We start from the raw sequence: 19,012 nt of genomic DNA, 5'->3' as shown, positions 1-19,012 counted from the left end.
CAGTCATCTTTTTCTCTTCAATAAAATTTCATTAACAGAACTACAAAGAATTTTTTAGATTTTGTACTCTTTATTAAAATATATACAATAAAGTACATACTAAATGTTCACTGTGTTCAGCAGAATAGCTCAAAAATGTTGACAAATTTCAAACTTCGTTTTTGAAATTCTATGCTCTACATCAGAGAAAGCATGTTTTTATTTTGGAAGTCTTGTCACCAAACTTCCGGCACCATCGTGGATTTTTTGGCGAACATGACAAAATATTTTTTGACTACAACTACGGCAAGTGAGCAGTGTAGCGTGAGTGGCTTTAAACAACATATACTTTCATAAGTCACAATGAAAAGGAAAATAAAGCATTTGATTTACCTTCAGGTTGAGTGTTAAAGCTTCAGTTGAAAAGGTTCGCACTCAGGTCTTTGTTTTCGTTCACTTTTTAAATTTCATGCGTCATGCCAAATTAACAAGCGCGTTTTCAGTCTAAATGCTTGCGGCTTTCCGTAGCGCTCTGCCTGCTGGCACTTGGCATCAGACAGGCGGTGAAGCGCAGCGTTTAACACTCAAAGTCTGACATTTCCGAATCAGAAAAATGAGCCGAAGTTATAACGATGAGCTGCAGTACATGGATAAAGTCACCAGCAACTGCTGGAGGATTAAAAAGGGATTTGTTCCCAACATGCAGGTGAGAATCAGTTAATGTTAACAGGGCTAGCCGGTTAGCTTCGTGAGTCATAGTAAACTGTACAGTCAGTTTGCACATGTAGACATGTAGTAGCCTTCAGCCACACAGGGGCTAAACTGAAAATATGACCATAAGAAACTTAATGTAGTCACATGATTAATTAAAATATCCACGAAACTACCCGCGAACTAAAATTAAAGCTGCTGACGAAGCTCAGAGATGCAGCTTTTAGTGTATGAGCCGAACTGAAGGGAGGTTCTCTCTTAATCTAAAGTTATGATATCACGGCCTGCAGTATTGTTCAGTAACCCTCCTATAAAACAAGAAGCAGACCAATATTGTATGTTTTTACTGGTGTTTAAAAGATCCAAAAATCGGATTATTTCTTTTAATACTAGAAACTAATCAGGTAATGTAATGAAATATGAATATGATGATGAAATGAATATAATCTCTAATCGGAAACAACAACAAACACATTAAGTCTAACAGATAGAGAACTTTATTATCAGTATTATATTAATAATAAGAAACTGCAGCGTTGCATCAGCCACTTCACATAAATCACAAAAGCAAGGAGGCAGGTAACAGTTAAATTATGAACAATAACTAATCAGAGCCAGTGAAGTATAAAGGGCTGAGGTTGGACAGACCTGTCTCTGACCTGTGTGCTGAACAGACACTGTCCTGTGGTAACATCCGTCTCTGCCTCTCAGGTTGAAGGGATTTTCTATGTCAATGATTCTCTGGAGAAACTGATGTTTGAGGAGCTTCGTAACGCCTGTCGAGGAGGAGGTCTGCTCACCTGTCAAACCCACTTACATCCTGTCCACGAGTCTACTCTGATGTCTCCTCTGATTTATTCTTGGATGTTATTTTTTCTCAGGTGTGGGAGGTTTCCTTCCGGCCATGAAGCAAATCGGGAACGTGGCGGCGCTGCCAGGGATTGTACATGTGAGTAACATCATTCCATGTTCTTTATAAACACTCAGATCTGAGGATGAAAGTGTGTCAAGGGTTTGAAGTGGTCCAATTGTTCCTCAGAGGTCCATCGGTCTCCCTGATGTCCACTCCGGATATGGATTTGCTATTGGAAACATGGCTGCCTTCGACATGAATGACCCTGATGCTGTGGTGTCTCCAGGTATGTGAGGAACATGGAACTTTTTTGCCTCTTCCAGCTCCTAAATGTACCAGGTTCCTGGTACATTTCCTGTCTGGTCCAGTCTCAGTGTTCTGGTTCCAGTTGGTCCAGTGTGTCAGATTCCCTGGGTTTCTCTGGTTTCTGTCACAGTAAACTGTGAATGTCTTTGTGTCAAACAAAAGACATCTGAAAACGTCACCTTGGACTCTGAGAGAGAAACTGTGATGGGCCTTTTCCTGTAGGTGGTGTTGGCTTTGACATCAACTGTGGCGTCCGTCTGCTGAGGACGAACCTGGACGAACGCGACGTGCAGCCGGTGAAGGAGCAGCTGGCCCAGTCCCTGTTCAACCACATCCCAGTGGGAGTCGGATCCAAGGGAGTCATTCCTATGGGAGCCAAGTAAGGAGCGACTCATTCAGACTGAAACTAGATCACAGCACAGACTCTCTCCTCCTGTTCACCTGTCTCACTTGTGTCTCACCTGTGCATCATCAGGGACCTGGAGGAGGCTCTGGAGATGGGGGTGGACTGGTCTCTGAGGGAGGGCTACGCCTGGGCTGAGGATAAGGAGCACTGTGAGGAGTACGGCAGGATGCTGCAGGCCGACCCCAACAAGGTCTCCTCCAAGGCCAAGAAGAGAGGCTTGCCCCAGGTATCCCAGCATGCCCCAACTCACGTCTCTGTTTATACCAGTGTTTCTGAACCTTATTCTGCTGGTCTGAACAGGCCCGAGCTGCTTTTTAAACGTGTCTTTAGGGAGAGAGAGAAATTCAAGAGCTCCAAACTCAAAGGCTCAAAATTTGAGTTACACAAGAGCCCAAACTCTTTAGCAGCATTTTACAGCAGCTGTGAGGGTTAGGGAAGTCTCGATGAGGCAGGTGAACAGGGAAGTGATGAAATGAACCTGTGAATAATCATCTCCACCTCAACTCAGGTCACAATAGTTCATTTAAGTAGGACAGAGGTTTGTGATACTTGGAGGCTTAAACGAGATGAAAGTCGTCTGCACAGAAATCGTGAGACTGTGGGTTTTTGTGCGTTGAAGCTGGGAACTCTGGGAGCAGGAAATCACTACGCTGAGATCCAGGTGGTGGACGAGATCTACAACGACTACGCCGCCAAGAAGATGGGCATTGACCACAAAGGTCAGGTGTGTGTGATGATCCACAGCGGCAGCAGAGGCCTCGGACACCAGGTCGCCACAGGTAGGAGCTGCACCATGTTAACACACCTGAAGCTAAAGGTCATGACGTGTATGAAGCATGTGAGGGGGGGTCGCAGTCTGAAAAAGACTGGTACTCAGACAACATGTTGTTGTTGCTGTTGACAGATGCTCTGGTTGCCATGGAGAAGGCGATGAAAAGAGATAAGATCACGGTGAACGACCGTCAGCTCGCCTGCGCTCGCATCACCTCACAGGAAGGTCAGGACTACCTGAAGGGCATGGCTGCTGCAGGAAACTACGCCTGGGTCAACCGCTCGTCCATGACCTTCCTCACCAGACAGGTACAGCACACCTGGAACCACAGCTGCAGCAGCCGTGCAGTGGCAGTGATAAATTAGTGGAAGTCTGGTGGATTTCTGTGGGGCCCCACAGTTGGGATGTTTGCAGAGAATCTTTTTAAACCCCAGCTGTGTTTCTCAGGCCTTCTCTGAAGTGTTCAGCACCACACCGGACGACCTGGACATGCACGTCATCTACGACGTCTCTCACAACATCGCTAAAGTGGAGGAGCACATGGTGGACGGGAAGCAGAGGACACTGCTGGTTCACCGCAAAGGATCCACCCGAGCTTTCCCCCCACACCACCCACTCATCCCCGTAGACTACCAGGTACACGACTCCTCGGACTGAAGTCATCCAGACCAGATTTCAAACTGTCTCTTGTGATTTGAATCCTTGGTTTTCTTCGTGTTTGACGGGTTCAGCTCACAGGTCAGCCCGTGTTGATCGGAGGGACGATGGGAACCTGCAGTTACGTCCTCACAGGGACAGAACAGGGAATGACGGAAACCTTCGGTACCACCTGTCACGGAGCGGTAAGAGTCCCATCACTCACGTTTTATTTATTTATTCCACCTCTGGATCTTTGTGTCATCTTCTCCCTTCACGTGTCGTTTCAGGGTCGCGCTCTCTCTCGAGCAAAGTCCCGCAGGAACCTGGACTTCCAGGACGTCCTGGACAAACTGGCCGACATGGGCATCGCCATCAGAGTGGCCTCACCCAAACTGGTCATGGAGGAGGTGATGAAAATGTTTTTGGTCATGAAATGTGACTGTGATCCTAAAATGAGACTTAAGTTCAAATCCTCTGTTATTACTTGAATATTTAATAGTTTGTGTTCAAACATTACAGGAACAACTTTTTGATTTACTTGAATCATTTTTGTCATTTCACATACTTTTTGTAGTTTTATTAGTTTCCAGAGTTTTTCTTTGTCTCTTTGTTTTCAGGCTCCTGAATCGTACAAAAACGTGACGGACGTCGTCAACACGTGTCACGACGCTGGAATCAGTAAGAAGGCGATCAAACTGAGGCCGATCGCTGTGATTAAAGGCTGAAGCTGCACGGCTCAGCACTCAGAGACAATTAGAAACACAGGAGACTAAACGCAGAGAACAGCAGAGGATATTTGTTCTTTTTTTTTTTTTTTTGGAGAACAAAGTGAGTTTATGTTGAAGAGGAAAAACCTGACTGGAAGTTTCATTTCTGACTGGAATCATTTTTTTTCTGTTCATGCCAAATCTGCGGTGCAAATAAAGATGACCGCTGAAAAGTAAATTTCATATTCTCCATTACAGTTCAGAAACAGCTGTTTCAAATTAAAAGCTGTCTGAAAGTGGACACAGTTGAAGCTGCAGCTTCAGGCTTCACCTGCTCGAGTCAGTGGAAAACATTCATGCTGTTTTCTACTGTGCTGTCAGTGAAATACATCTCAGAGTTTCACATTAAAAGCCTTCCATCAGCTCAGAGAGTAAAATCTCTCCCTTTTAATGTGAAACATCTGCAGGAAGTGTCGAATTTAACTCACAACAGCTTATGAAAGAAAAATGCAGAATATCATGAGGCACATTTTTCTCGATGAGGAAACTCTTTATTGGTTCTAACAGAAGGTTCATCACCATATCAAAAAAAATAAATCAACATTTAACCATCGATGAACAAATTCATTCATTTGGCAAGTTTTTCTTAGACATGAGCAAACCTCAGTGAAATGAACGAATGAGCATCACTGCTAAGTGATTTTAGCAGTGGAAACAGTACAGTGTGTGTGTGTGTGTGTGTGTGTGGGGGGGGGGGCCCGGCTGCCTGGGTGTCTAAGAGAAGCTTCTGTACAGTCATTTAAAGAGCGTTAGAGTTTTTACATCTCGTCGTCTCACGCCGATCAGTCGCGGCTCCTTCGCAGCTTTGCATGATCAATTTGTTGATCATCCCGAATTGTCACAAAAGCCTAAATATAAAATTCACTGAGCTGCTTCTGTACATTGATGTTTTAACACCAGCTGTGCGTTAGTGAGTCCTATGAGGGACTTTGTGTTTCTATGGAAGCTCATTTGTGCCAAAAGGATAAAAACATGATGAGAATGACAAAAATGAAAAAAAATCAAAGTTTGAGATGCTAAGTGAAAAATATCACTAAGAACACTCACAGCAAGAAGAACTTCTGAGTCAGTGAAACTAAAACGTGAAGTTTAAAAAAGTAATTACAGGGTCAAAATTATTTTCAAAAAAATTCATCACTGCAAGTCATTATGAGAAGAACCAAAACGTTTTAGCCGCAATGAGGCGACATCCACTCAAAGGTCTGTTAAGTCACAGTTATGAGATTTTAAGTTAAACAGTCCATTTTCACTCATTTTACTAAGTCAAGTCAGAAGTTTCACTTTTTAAGCCTCAGTTATGAGATTTGAGGTCAAAGTTATAAATAAAAATCATGATTTATAAAAAAAAAAAAAAAAGCTCATTCAAATCTAATACTTCAAACTCCAGTGAGTCAGTGAGTGATGTGGTTCCAAATCAGATTCTCTATCATTCTCATCATTCTTAACTTTTAAATCCTTTATGTTTTTCCATTGTTTTGGCAGCAATGGGCTTCCACATTTAGGTTCCAGATGGGAATGAAGTTTAAAAAAAAAAAAACGAAACCTCGGAACTTTATTTACATTTTTTAACATCTTATTCTCTTATTTACACTTTGTTCATTTCCATCTGAAAACAGCCGAACGTGCTCGTCATATCCCCAAGAAACAAAAATACTCTGTGGAGCTTCGTGGGAAACTCAGCAGCTGATGTACGTCTACATCTGCTCAGGCAACAAACACAAAGAGCGGCTGCGATCATTCAGATGATGTTTGATTTTAAATCGAGAAATGAGGAAAATAAAGTCAGTGGAAGGCGGGTGCACATGGAGCTGGGCTGAAAACTTCATGTTTTACTTCAAACTCAACGCAAAGAGACCGGTCCTCAAAAAAAAAAAAAAAAAAAAAGATGCAGTTCAGCCCTTATTTCTCATCCATTCTGTGGCAACATCATCCAAAAAACTCAAATCTAGCATCTTTTGAAGTGCGGTTTCTACTGTAAAGGTCCGACTAGAATAAAGCTATCGTTACACAAACCCTACGAGGATCGATTTCAGGATAGTTACCAAATGATTTCCAGATCGGGGGCGTCCTCTCCCACAGATCCGTGTTTACGTCTGAAAGCCCTTTCCACAAAGTTCTCCGCAGTTCGGATCAGAGTTCGAGCTCCTTCACGTCTCGAGTCCACGGGGACAGCTCGTCTTCTTGGCAGCGGGAGGGGTCTATCCGTCCACACACCTTCTGTCCATTTTCCCGACTTAGACAGACTGGACTTTGTTATGCATTCACTTTTTAAGTGCAAAAGCAGCTGAGTTCCATGTTTTTGTTGTTAAGTGGCGAGTTCGACCACTTCCTGTGAAGAGTCCTTTCAGTCCCAGTGAACTTCCGTCTGATTTCCTACAGCTTCGCGCGCTGAAAGAACGCCTGCAGAGGACAGGAAGGAGAATCATCAGGTGAGCCGACGAGCCACACCGAGCCAGCACCACACATTTCTATGAACACACTTGTACCTTGATGTAGTTTTTCAGGACTTTGACGTCTGGCTGCTGAAGCACCTGACACAGCTCCTGTTACACACAGACATCGTGACAAACCGTTCACCAGCAGAGAGACGAGCAGCACGTTTCAGTCACCGATCAAACACTTTTCCTAACAAGACAAAATGGAGGCAGCTCTGCTCCTTCGCCCTCCTCCGCCTGGTTAACACGTCACTCAGGGACACGTCGAAATTCATGTCTGATAAAGTTTTAGTGGAAATGCTGATCGTCTTACCTGTGAGATTTCAGGTGACACCTGAAGTGAGGGCAGATACTCCTGCTGCAAGAACTGGATAAACTCTGGGCCCTGAAAGACAAGATTCCACAACTATTGACATCCAACCACAGAGAGAGGAGAGGAGACGCCTCCATCAGTTAAACATGAGTTCTACTGCAGAGTGGAAGCTGCCTTTACCCGTTTGAGATGAATCATTTTCAGTGTGACAGCACACTCTGACAGCGTCTGGAAAACAAACAGTGGCATTGAAGAATGTGGAAAACATGTCAAAATTACATGTTTTTTGGCTGGACTCTGGCACAGAGACTCACCAGGACCGTCTGAGCATCGGAGAGGTCAAAGGTCGGTTTGAGAGGGGCCAGGAAACATGCAGGGACGATGTGTTTGTAGATGAAGTCAGGAAAGCCCACCATGCCGTCTTTACCTCCTGCAGAGTCGATCACAACATCAGCAGGAGACGACAAAAGAGAGGAATAAAGCACAGTTTGATGCTTCTCTACGTTTCCTCACCCCACAGCTCCACCAGTTTGGAGAGGATGATGAAGCAGGTTTTCTGAGCGATGGGGTCTGGGAAATCCACGGCTCCCTGGATGATGGTGAACACCACTCGCTCGATGTTTTCTGCTCCTGGAAACACAAACACAACATTCACACAACTTCAGCTGAGCTTTGGCAGAAAGGTTTGCTCAGCTATAAATCCCACGTCAGCTCCACATTAACAAAATGAGAGCAGAACATGACCACGCCCTCCGGTAATAACTCACCCTGATTGGCCATCACCTCGTTCATCCCGCTCCCAGTGATGGTCTGGATGAAGCTGAAGTAGCTTCTCCTCAGCATCTGTTTCTCCAGAGCTGCCGCCTGGTCGTTGTCCTCCGCGGGCCGGGCCAACACCTCGAAGATGGCGAGGACCAGCGGCATGAAGACCTGCTGCAGGAAGGGGGACACCTGCCTCTGCCATGGCAACGAGAAAGAGAGAGCCCGTTATCATCCTGTGGTCCTTTCTAACAACAACAACCACCGTCAGGCTGAGACTCCACCTCTCTGTCCTGATATTTCCGGCGTACCTTGAACTTGGCGGTGATCTGGCTGATGAGCGGGATGAACTCCTGCAGGTCTTTGGCCTCGCAGTCCTTCAGCATGTGTTCAGAGGCGGCGGGGATGAAGGGCAGCACCTCCTCCTCCAGGCAGATGATCATTCGGTGCAGGAAGGAGCGGACCGAGCTGCGCAGCACCCCCCGCTGGACGGGACAGCTCAGCGCAGGCAGGAAGGTCTGCAGACAGTCCCTGTAGACCTCTGTGCAGCCGCACTGCTTCACCGTCTGCTTGTTGCTGAATGCCTTACTGGTCCGACTACAACCACACACACAGAAATCAGACGCGTCTGTGCCTCAGAGCGCGGGACAGCTTCAGCTCACGAAGACTGAAACTTTCTGTCCATGACGCAGATGTGATGGCACCTGCCAACTTTATTATTCATTTACTATTGACAGTTACAGAATCTGCAGTAAAAAAGCACAACTCTGTGATGAACAGGTTAGGGATCAATTCTGGTTCCTTTTCTGGTGATCGTCGCCCTCACCTGGCGAATCCGACGGCGTGGCTCAGACAGTCGGCGAGGGCGGTCTGTCTCTCCTCCTCTGTCTCCTGCGGCAGTTTGGCGAGCAGCAGGCGGAAGGCGTCCATCAGCGGCGACAGCAGACTCCTCATCAGCGCCTGCTTCCTCTCCACGGGACTCTCTCCGTTCACAATCAGGACGCCCGCCGTCTCGAAAATGAACAGCTGGTCGTCACTGGTCAGCAGCGCCAGGAAGCCGTTTTCCTGGTCAGAGGACAAAGGACAACTGATGAAGACGTCACTTGATGTTTGAGGGGACCAACAGAGACATGAAGACAAAGTTGGGACAAGCTTCCATTCTTGTTTTATTTCATGCCAACAAAATGACTTCAAACACATCTGTGAGGTGAACCTGAGGGTTTCTGGGTAATGAGACGTGACTCATCACATGATGATGCTTACAGGTGGAGAGAGCTCCAGCAGGTCCTGGATCCTGGTCAGGATGTCCTCGATGAAGGCAGTCATGTGTTTACTGTCAGCAGAAAGCATCATCATCATCATCATCATCATCATCATCATCATCAACAGTAAACAGGTAAACTGAATCCTACACTGATCTTAGTAAATAACTATAAACATATTTTATTCACTGCACAGGATCCACGTCCTGTTCCCAGAAACTGGGCTTCGTCACACTTCCTGCGGCCACGTTCTGCACGGTCCTGTTTATTCTGTCCACTCAGAGGATGAAAAGACTGACGCTGGACTCACTGCAGAGTTTTGACGAATCTGGAGAAGAGGTAGGCCACTCTGCTGCGGACCTTCGGGCTGTTGTGTCTCAGTCCCCTTTGGTCCAGAAACGCCATCTGACAGTGAACACAACACCGGTCTGCGTTAAACACGTCGTCAGTCACACAGGGGTTGGATGTAGACGTTCTTACACCTGCTAAAATGTGTCTCACCAAAACATTTGGAATGTGCTGAGGCTCCACGATGAAGAATTTATCGTATCGAACGACTGTTTCAAAGAACTCCAGAGACACTGAGGCGTGCTGGTAGCTGCTGACGCCACACGACACAAGCTGAAGATTCAAATTAGAAACACATGAGCAGAGGAAACAACAGAAAGTGAAGACTTTATACACGTGTAACACCGGAGTCGGGTGACTGACCGTCCTCATCATGTCCTGCAGAGCACTGGTCTTCGCCGTGTCTCCGGAGAAATGAGCGCCGTGAGACGCCGGCAGGGCCTCGCCCAGCATGTACAACAGCCTGATGGCCACCTCCACCTCCATGAACGGAGCCGTCTGCCAGCTCCTGAAAACAGAGTCCACACAGGATGAGCTTCTGTGCTGCCTGCCTGGTTTTAATCCCAGCTCCAGCGGTGCTACATGTGAAACTCACCTGTTTTACCTACATTCTACTGTTCTGATGATTCTCTTACTTTAGTTGGTTCAGAGTTCAGGTGTTTGCATGCGTTTTATTTTGAGTTTTAATAAAAGCAGGTTCTTACTGCATTGTACTGGTGAACACTCTGCGGACGGCCTCCAGCAGCAGCTCAGGAGAAACCTGAGCCAAACGATCCAACAGCATCTTCAGCTGCTTCCTGTACTCCACAAACATCGCCTCATCCTCCCCCTGACAGGCGAAACCAGAAGGTCTGCTGTGGTCTACAGTCCTCAGAGTCTAACAGTGACTCAGCACTAAATAATGACACTCACCTCATTTTCAAAGTTGTACTCGTCATCGTACGTCAGTTTCTTCATGACAGCCAACATGATTGCCTGCAGTGAAGAGTATTTTTAATATTTCTTACCTCAAAGAAAAAAATCTGCCTGCATCATTAATAATCAGAGACTCACCTCTATGTTTGCTTTCTGCTGATCTGTCAGTTGGGGAAGCTGCAAACAAAATTAAATACATGGTAAAATATTTCTAAAACTACAACTGTGATTATTTTCTCCACAGCTGAGTCCTTTTTAAAGCACCTGTTTGAGGACGTGCAGGTATTCGTAGCAGAAGCCGACGATGTTGGCCGAGATGTCGTCGTCCTCGTGCACCAGCAGCTGCAGCAGCAGCGGCACTTTGGCCTCCACGGCCTGCAGCGTCTCGGCCGTGTCCTTCACGTTGCCGGATTTGGCCAGCTTGGTCCAGCTCAGAACCAGACTCTGACCCATCCCGTTCACCAGCCGAGAGAACTTAGCCAGGAAGTCCACGTCCTCCTCCTGAAAACACAGGAAGAGGAAAATCAAAACCACTCTGCCATCCAGGACGTGAGCAGAATCCAGGAAACGCGCGGGAACTCGTGGCCTCGGGTGGAGAATATAAACACACGGCTCTGTAGTAAACCTGGGCCTCTGAAATATGCAGGTTAAATATTATAAATAATTCAAATAGTGTTTGGTAAATGTGCATATTCATGTGCTTCGTTTAGAAACTTTAACACTAACTCAAGTTTTTCTAATCGAGTTTTGTTTTCTCGTTCAGTCACAGCGAAGCCACACCTGCTCCACGTTGAAGAACCCAGCCGACTGCAGCACTTGGCACAGAGACTCCACCAGCTTGGTTTTATCCACGGGGTCCATTCCTTTGTTGACAATTTCAAACAGGCAGTCACAGGCTTCCTCTCTGAGCTCCTCCACGGACATCTGACTCAGCAACAGGTTCACAAACCTGGAAACGCACAACAGACACACACATGAAGTGACCAACACGTACCACACAGCATTTTCCCACTGTTCACAGACGCGATGAACTTTCCTCTCCCTGTTTGAACTCACTACTTTCTTTATGCAGCTTTGGTTCGCTACTTTAAAGAGCCGCACACGGTCTGATCAGGTTTATCAACACGTAACTTTACCTGTTGATAAACCTGAACAGCCTTTCTGTGGCGTCTGATGACTGACCGGTCGTTGGCAATGAGGTTGAGGTCGATCCAGGACACGTAGGCTCCCACCACCTCCAGACAATGACAGGTGAGCTCTGGGTGGGACTGCTGGTACGTCTGCAGGATCTGGAACCAGGACTCCACCAGGCTGGGGATGCACTGCTCCCGCATGGTGTCTTTGATTAAAGTGTTTCTGCGAGTCTCCTGAGCGAAACATACAATATGATTAACCCGAGTCAATCGGCTGAACTTATCAAATTTACATTTAATCATATTTTGAGTCTAAAGTTTCTGTGTTTGTTTCCCAAAGGAAAAATACGCCCTGATACTGCAGGAGGTCCAGGCCTGTCATCAGAAAGACTGTGTCTTACCTCAGGTGTGTGGAGGATGTCTCTGTCGACCACCTCAGCATCGATCGCCATCAGTGTCCTCAGGTAGATGTCGATGCCGTGAGGGTTCAGACCCACCAGAGACAGGATGTCGAAGAAGAACTTGGGCCACAGAGTCAGATACTCCATGACGAAGGTGAGGGCGAACACCTGGGCCGCCTTGTTCCTGATGAAGGGCTTCTCAGGCTGAGCATTCATCAGCTGCAGTCAAGGAGAAGGGACGAAAACATCACCAGTCTGCAGGAGAATCTCAGTGACCACAGCTTATGGAGGTAACTTACAACTGTCACTTCTGATTTAGTGACATGTTTTGGGTAAAACATTTCATCTTTTGTAACTGCAGCTTTGAAACAGTCGTCACTCTGGGCTCAGGAAATGCAGCCAGTTCCATCACATCACGTCGTACTGTACCTGAAACTGGAGCCACTTCATCAGAGTCTCTCTGATGAGCTGCTGCTGGACCGCACTCAGACCAGCATGTCTGTAACACAACCAACAGTTCACAGGTTGACACAGTTCACTCAGATGAAAGTGTAAAGAATATGAGGATACAGAGCCACAACATTACCTGAACTTTATCTGATGTTCCAAAACCTGGAAGCAGAAGAACTTCACATGGTCGTCACTATAACAACAAACAGATAAACACGTTTAAACACATGGGAAACGTGTCGTCTCAGCTGTGGACAGGAATCATGAAACCTGTGCTGAAACTCACTTGTAAACCCCTTTAGCGAGAGCCTCTGCACACACCTCCCAGGCGTCCTGAGACTCCTTCAGCTGCTCAAAGTATGCCATGGCCTGAGGAAACGCAGAAGCACGCAGACACCAGGCTTACAAATCTCTCTGCACCGAGTTCATTCAGCTCTGGATGAAACTAAAATGTCCAGAGTTTCCTAAATACTGACGACTAAAGATAAGAGTTGACTAAAACAGACAGACCTCTGATCTCAGAGACTGAATCTAAAAAACAAACAGGTCAATAACTCATTTCAAGCTGATTTCTTTCTTTTGTGCAGAGTCTGTTGTAGAAATGCTGAATATGTGGATGCACCTAAAACCACCAGCTTCCTCTCACACTCAGTAAAAACTTCACTTTCTTCAAACTGCAATGTTTTATTATCAAAAACTGAAATATCACATTTCACATTAAGTGAACAGTGAAGCATCTTCCCACATTAATGACACTGCTGTACATGTATCAGTACAGTGACAGTGTGTGAAGCTCGTGGACACGGCGTCTCACCCTCTGCCTGTAGCGGGCGTCGGCGTTCGGGTTGAGCCCCAGAAGGGCCTGCTCGTCCATGACTGCAGCGACAGACTGGCAGGCCATTCGTGGGTTAGCTTTCCTCCAGGGCAGGTTCACTCCTCTCTGCTGCTGTCAGGCAGATTTCTCTCATCTGGAAAGAAAAACCTGAGGTGAAACACTCACCTCTTCCACCCCATTACACCGCCGCAGGATCTATAATTACAAACTCTTTATAGAGCTCAGCTTTATTACTGAGGAGTCTACTGTTCACAGTCTCTGTGGAGATTTATAAGATCACAAATATGTCCCAGAAAAGAACAGGAAATCATGGACCAGGCCAGAGTCACGGTGGTGCAGTGGTTAGCACTGTTGCCTCAAAGCAGGAGGGTTCCAGGTTCAAACCCCGGTCTGGGCATGTCAGGTTACTCGGCTAAATTATTATTATTGGCTCTAAATTGCCCGTAGGTATGAGTGTGTGTGTGTGGTTGTCTGTGTTTGTGTGTCAGCCCTGTGACTGACTGGTGACCAGTCCAGGATGTACCCTGCCTCCCGCCCATAGTCAGCTGGGATAGGCTCCAGCTCCCCAGTTGTTTTCACTGTATTAACCCTCCATTAGTGAATTTGTCCGTTTATAATGACATGTGGCAAAGAAAATTACCTGTCAATTCATGTGAGAAGCTGAAATGTTTTGACGGCTTTGGACTTTGGACCGCCCGGAGATCGGAGGGTCGCCGGTTCGATTCCTCGACCAAGCACAATGGATATGGGTGGTAGTGAAGGAGACGCCCCCCCCTGCGAACAGGGCCGTGGTGCCCCTGAGCAAGGCATCGATCTACCCCACCTCCCCGGGCTCCTCCTAGAGAAGCCCCCTGCCCCAGCGTCTCCAGTGCATGTGCATGTTTGTGTGTGTGTTTCGTTCACTTGGTGTGGGTAAAATGCAGAAAGAGTCATTTCCCAGCTTGAGGGATTAATAAAGTATAAACTTAAACTTATGATAATAGCTGTGGATCTATTAGGACTGTTTTCTTGTCAATGCACAGACAGTGCTGATGGAGGATGGAGGCGACAGCTCAGCCTTCATGATGCAACACGCTGTCAACACTTCTTGAGCCACAATGTCCGTTTATAATGTTAATACCATAAATAAAGAAGCTCCACTGGGCATTGGAGTGGTTAAACTGCCACATAAATGTCCGTGTTTGTGGATGAAGACTGAACACAGATAACGTTTCCCGGGCCACTCCTCTAAAAGTTGACACTGCAGTGCTACATGCTAACAACTTCACTCCAACACAAAATAGCTGACTGCGGCTAACTCAGGCTGGCTCCGGTTAGCCGGCTAGTTAGCTTCCGAGCTCGCCTGCTGGAGTAAATCTGACACGGTAACACATAATAAAACCCCGGTCATCACCCGGAGGAGCTTAGTAACATCCGTACTGACAGTGTGGGAGACGTGAGAGCAGTTTTATTGTGTTTTCTCTGCGTGTTTATCTCGGCTCAGTAACGTTACCTGCTGCTCGCTCGCCTCCGCTGTGAAAATCTCACGATGACAAACTCCGCCGCTGTTTTTCACAGGCAAAGCACACGGAAAGAAGGGGTGGGGTGATTATATTTAAACCTTACCTTAGTGAAAACTTAATTCATCAAGTGTTTTCTTCGATCTCCTGCTCACGTTAACTCATCGCGGAGCCGCTGCGAAATCTCCAGAAATCAGTTGCACGTCGGCCGGACTCACACGACACAAGCGGCGGTGCGGCGTGTCCGCCCGGTTAGGATCCGGGTCACGGCCGCAGGAAGAAATTCACTGACACCGCGGTGAAAAACTGTGTTAAAACCAGAGGTGGAAAGTAATAGGGTCAAATACTGCACTTTCGTACAGGTTTGAGGTACTTGTACTTATTTGTATTACAGTCTTTGTATTTCCATTCTCTGCTTTATTTCAGAGGGAAATGTACTTTTCACTGCATTTAAACTCCCAAGTTTACTGTACATCAACTGTTTGTTGATGAAGTGTAGTATGAGATGTGGAAACTGAAAAAATAGAACTTTCTCTCCATCCAGAGACAAAACAAAAAAAAGCCCACGAGATTAACACTAAGATATTCTAAGTAATTAAGACATTTTCTGTTTTCACGAATGATCATAACAGAGGAGTTAAATGGCGTCCGTGCTTTTACTTTGAAATCCCTCCCCCGGTCCCTCCGTCCTCTTGACATGCGCAGTCTCCGCCCTACTGCTTCCTCTTTTACTGTGGCAGTGAGCGAGAGACACCATGAAGGCGTCCGGCACAGTACGTAAAACCCTTTATTTAACCATATCAGCTCACAACACACGACCAGAATGCACAGATGTAGTAATATAAGGTTATATTCTTCAGTCTTCTGCATTAATATCTCTAAAAAGTCCTCGTTAAAGCGTCGTTTTAAAGCGTTTTCGTCCCGATGCTTTTGCGGCTACAACATGGCGTCCGCGGTACCATGTGGACGGCTGAGGCTTGAGACGGGACGGTGTGTGTTTCAATGAGTCCGCTGTGAAACGATAAATATTTAGTTACAGTTAAGGACGAGCTGTCTCCTCCGAGAGATCCCAGCTTTATCAGTAATCCGTGTTAAAATAGTCTGCTGAACATATCGCATGGTTGGGCAAGCAGCTAACATTAGCGGCTAGTGTGGGTTTTATTTCGAGATAGTTGCCGTGGTGGTAAATACAGCTTTTAATTCGCTGGCGTTTCTAAATGTCAGTGTTATTTAAAAAATATTTTTTTAATTTTCAGAATAATCTGTGAGCTGAGTAGCTCACGGTTTGTGGACAGTTTTTCAGGGGTTTTCTAGTTTTAGCACAACACCCGCTTATACTTACAGGCTGCCACAGATCTTTAGTCATCAAACTGCGTGAAGTTTAATCCTGCACAAAGTGTTGAGTGCTCCCGGGACTGTGTTTATGTAGTGTATTTTGAGGCTTTGTCACACACTGTGCTTCACTAAGGGAATGTTTGCAACGCAACCGACCACAAAGCACCATGATGCTTCAGAGTAATCAAACCTTTCATATAAGAAACCATCAAACGCATAAGCTGTTAAACATTTCCTCTGAAAAACTAGTCACTAAACCTGTTAAAACAAGTTAATTCCTTCTTTATAGGAGAGTGAATGAATTCTACATTTGGTTATGTTTTTATGTTCATTCAGATTTTTTAGTGTAGAAAAGATAGAAATATAACTCTGGAGGTGCTGACGTGCCTTTTTTTAAATTCTCCTCCAAACCCACAGAGGATTTAACAGAAATGTATAAAGTCCAGTGCAGCAGTGTTCCCATCACCACTCGTGCACCCAAACCCAAAGGTCATATCCTTTCAGTGGTATGATTTTGTCTGGTGTGCAGACAGAAAACTGATCCTTGTCGCCTTTCTCTGATGCTGCAGTGCCTTTGAAAGTGAATTCAAGGTTCAACAGATCTGATTGTTAATGGCTCATTATGAGGTGTTTACTTTAATGTGATGCATGTATCCTGACATGCTGTTTCTTCTGCACACAGCTTAGGGAGTACAAAGTCATTGGGCGTCTGCTGCCCTCTGCCAAGAACCCTGCCCCTCCTCTGTACCGGATGAGAATCTTCGCCCCCAACCATGTCGTGGCCAAGTCCCGCTTCTGGTACTTCGTCTCCCAGCTGAGGAAGATGAAGAAGGCCTCTGGAGAGACAGTCTACTGTGGCCTGGTAGGTGTTTGTACATGAGAGGCACAGACTGGGACTAGGTTCAGCTTCATTCTAACACTTAAACGTCTGGAAGTGTCTTGTGGTCCTCTCAGTTTGCATGATCGTGCACTGTGAGGAGACTACACAGGTGAAGCGCTGAGGCTGTTTTTACTATGAGCATTAGGACTGGACTGAATCCAGATGTCCACCATCTGGACTGAGCCCTCACAGACTTTGGTTCTAAACCAAGGCTGCAACCCACAGTTATTTTCATTGTTGGTTAATCTGATATTTTATAGATTTCTAAACAAATCATTTTGTCTGTGAGAACATATAAAAACTGAAAAATAACAAACCCCTAAGATAAATTTTCTTTAGACTCATCTATTCTCAAAAACCAAAAGATGCTGAATTATATAAGATTATATAAGACAAAGAAAAGCAGCAAATACTCTCCAGCCTGTACAGCCTGCAGTTGTGTTCAAATAAGTGAGATCATTGAAATTTAATGGACTGTTGTTGTTGAATTTGTTCAGGTCCATGAGAAGACCCCTCTGAAGGTGAAGAACTTTGGTATCTGGCTGCGTTATGACTCCCGCAGCGGCACCCACAACATGTACAGAGAGTACAGAGACCTGACCACCTCTGGAGCCGTCACCCAGTGCTGTGAGTGCACACAACACGAGCAGGGACATTTAATATGCAGAGGGAGGATGACTGACTGTGCAGCATCTGGACTCCAGTGATACAGTGTTGTACAGTGTTTGAGGCAGATGCATCTCTTCCTTCTGTTCATGTGTTCAGACGTTTGCTTTGACCAACAGACCAAAAACCAAAGATTCAGTTCACTGCTGTTAATACTCAGGTTTGGAAAGTTTGAAACTGTAAATTCTTTAGCTGAAAATGACTAAAATGATGATTCACTCGTCAGAATAGTTGCTGATTAATTTTCTGTGGATTAGTCTTTTGAAACCTGTGTGGACACAGAGTCTGGATCTGTTCAGTGAAATAAAGAGCAGAGGAAGTGGAGAGAGAGAGAGAGAGAACTGGATGGAAACTAACGGAGCCTTCGTCTTTCAGTCCGTCCAGTTGTGTAAAACGGTCTCTGTCTTTCAGATCGTGACATGGGAGCTCGCCATCGTGCTCGCGCCCACTCCATCCAGATCATGAAGGTGCAGGTCATTCCTGCCAACAAGTGTCGCAGACCTGCCATCAAGCAGTTCCACGTGAGTCTCCACACACTGGTTTGTGCTGTCTGAGAATGTGGCGGGTCTCTCTCTGGACTGCCTCCATGATTGTCAGCTCCGGTTTAAAACCCGCCAGACAAAAAGCCAGATTCCTCTTCCAGATTTCCAGCTTCCATCTTCAAACCTGGCGGTTCTGAAACTGGCGACATGATTAATAACGGGGGATTAGCTGAGTATTTAAAATGAGTTTGCTTTCATCTGCCTGAGAACTGAAGATTATTTCCTCTCTCTCCTCCTGCAGGACTCCAAGATCAAGTTCCCCCTGCCTCACAGGGTCCTGCGTCGCCAGCACAAACCCCGCTTCACCACAAAGAGACCAAACACCTTCTATTAAAACAGTTTTTTCACTTTGTGCGGGAAATAATAAAACTTCTATCAAAGAAGAAGAGCTGCTCCACTCTGAGTGATTTTTCTGATGATGTTGGTTTTGGTCACTTGATTCCACCGCCTGTAGAATAAAGCTGTAACGGCTGAACGTGTCACAGTACGACAGGTTTTATAAAGGAAGTAGTCTGAAGGGAAAAGTTCTGAGAATAAATTGAAAAGTTTGAGCAAAAAACAAAAAATTCACAAATGAAAAACTGAACAACTAAACGGCTCCGACTGGTTTGTTTATTGGGAGGTTAAAACTTAACATCTGAGGTTTTGTAAAATCTCATTTTGTACTAAATTATTTTACTGTAACAAAACAAAACTTTGTGAACAGTGTGACTCCAGGTTTTCTTAAATACTTAAACTATAAACTGAGTTCAGTTTACTGTAGTTTGTCTCCCTGGGTTTTAATTATCAGTAGTTATTTATAATAA

The 19,012-nt window shown here is 45.7% G+C and overlaps 3 protein-coding genes and 1 non-coding gene across 4 annotated transcripts; 3 read left to right on the top strand and 1 right to left on the bottom strand.

Moving 5' to 3' along the window:
- The first annotated feature begins 510 nt into the window (after positions 1-510).
- On the top strand, positions 511-5,817 carry rtcb (RNA 2',3'-cyclic phosphate and 5'-OH ligase). Its single transcript, XM_041030077.1, has 12 exons — positions 511-685; positions 1,402-1,480; positions 1,572-1,639; positions 1,730-1,829; positions 2,072-2,228; positions 2,325-2,481; positions 2,875-3,034; positions 3,160-3,335; positions 3,475-3,663; positions 3,759-3,869; positions 3,954-4,073; positions 4,284-5,817. Exons 1-12 carry the CDS (start codon positions 593-595, stop codon positions 4,389-4,391), a joined length of 1,518 nt encoding a protein of 505 aa, XP_040886011.1. The 5' UTR covers positions 511-592; the 3' UTR covers positions 4,392-5,817.
- Positions 5,818-6,185: 368 nt separating this feature from the next.
- Positions 6,186-15,023, bottom strand: xpot (exportin, tRNA (nuclear export receptor for tRNAs)). The gene is made up of 25 exons (XM_041030076.1): positions 14,890-15,023; positions 13,264-13,417; positions 12,736-12,818; positions 12,586-12,642; positions 12,429-12,498; positions 12,000-12,218; positions 11,648-11,832; positions 11,246-11,414; positions 10,730-10,966; positions 10,604-10,642; positions 10,463-10,525; positions 10,255-10,379; positions 9,914-10,058; positions 9,704-9,823; positions 9,513-9,607; positions 9,204-9,273; positions 8,767-9,005; positions 8,252-8,537; positions 7,949-8,138; positions 7,695-7,811; positions 7,496-7,611; positions 7,362-7,409; positions 7,182-7,253; positions 6,920-6,976; positions 6,186-6,833 (listed from the first exon to the last, which is right to left on the bottom strand). Exons 2-25 carry the CDS (start codon positions 13,348-13,350, stop codon positions 6,807-6,809), a joined length of 2,916 nt encoding a protein of 971 aa, XP_040886010.1. The 5' UTR covers positions 13,351-13,417; positions 14,890-15,023; the 3' UTR covers positions 6,186-6,806.
- A 465-nt stretch (positions 15,024-15,488) lies between these two features.
- Positions 15,489-18,592, top strand: rpl18a (ribosomal protein L18a). The gene is made up of 5 exons (XM_041030640.1): positions 15,489-15,556; positions 16,801-16,980; positions 17,496-17,625; positions 18,076-18,185; positions 18,448-18,592. The coding sequence occupies exons 1-5, from the start codon at positions 15,539-15,541 to the stop codon at positions 18,538-18,540; spliced, it is 531 nt and encodes a 176-aa protein (XP_040886574.1). The 5' UTR covers positions 15,489-15,538; the 3' UTR covers positions 18,541-18,592.
- On the top strand, positions 16,589-16,720 carry LOC121176607. Its single transcript, XR_005893028.1, has one exon. It is a non-coding gene; the product is annotated as a small nucleolar RNA SNORA68 (small nucleolar RNA).
- Positions 18,593-19,012: the final 420 nt, after the last annotated feature.

Source organism: Toxotes jaculatrix, chromosome 22 (assembly GCF_017976425.1).
Source record: "Toxotes jaculatrix isolate fToxJac2 chromosome 22, fToxJac2.pri, whole genome shotgun sequence".
Classification (NCBI taxonomy): Eukaryota; Metazoa; Chordata; class Actinopteri; family Toxotidae; genus Toxotes; species Toxotes jaculatrix.
The sequence above is the reverse complement of the archived record's forward strand: the minus strand, read 5'-3'. Positions and strand labels throughout refer to the sequence as shown.

Coding starts and splice junctions, on each gene's coding strand:
- rtcb (XM_041030077.1), top strand. CDS start 593: ATGAGCCGAAGTTATAACGATGAGCTGCAGTACATGGATAAAGTCACC. Junction 3,336..3,474: donor TGACCTTCCTCACCAGACAG/GTACAGCACACC, acceptor TGTGTTTCTCAG/GCCTTCTCTGAAGTGTTCAG. Junction 3,664..3,758: donor TCATCCCCGTAGACTACCAG/GTACACGACTCC, acceptor TGACGGGTTCAG/CTCACAGGTCAGCCCGTGTT.
- xpot (XM_041030076.1), bottom strand. CDS start 13,350: ATGGCCTGCCAGTCTGTCGCTGCAGTCATGGACGAGCAGGCCCTTCTG. Junction 12,219..12,428: donor TGAAGTGGCTCCAGTTTCAG/GTACAGTACGAC, acceptor CCTTGACTGCAG/CTGATGAATGCTCAGCCTGA. Junction 10,526..10,603: donor AGCAGAAAGCAAACATAGAG/GTGAGTCTCTGA, acceptor TCTTCACTGCAG/GCAATCATGTTGGCTGTCAT.
- rpl18a (XM_041030640.1), top strand. Junction 16,981..17,495: donor AGACAGTCTACTGTGGCCTG/GTAGGTGTTTGT, acceptor GAATTTGTTCAG/GTCCATGAGAAGACCCCTCT. Junction 18,186..18,447: donor CTGCCATCAAGCAGTTCCAC/GTGAGTCTCCAC, acceptor CTCCTCCTGCAG/GACTCCAAGATCAAGTTCCC.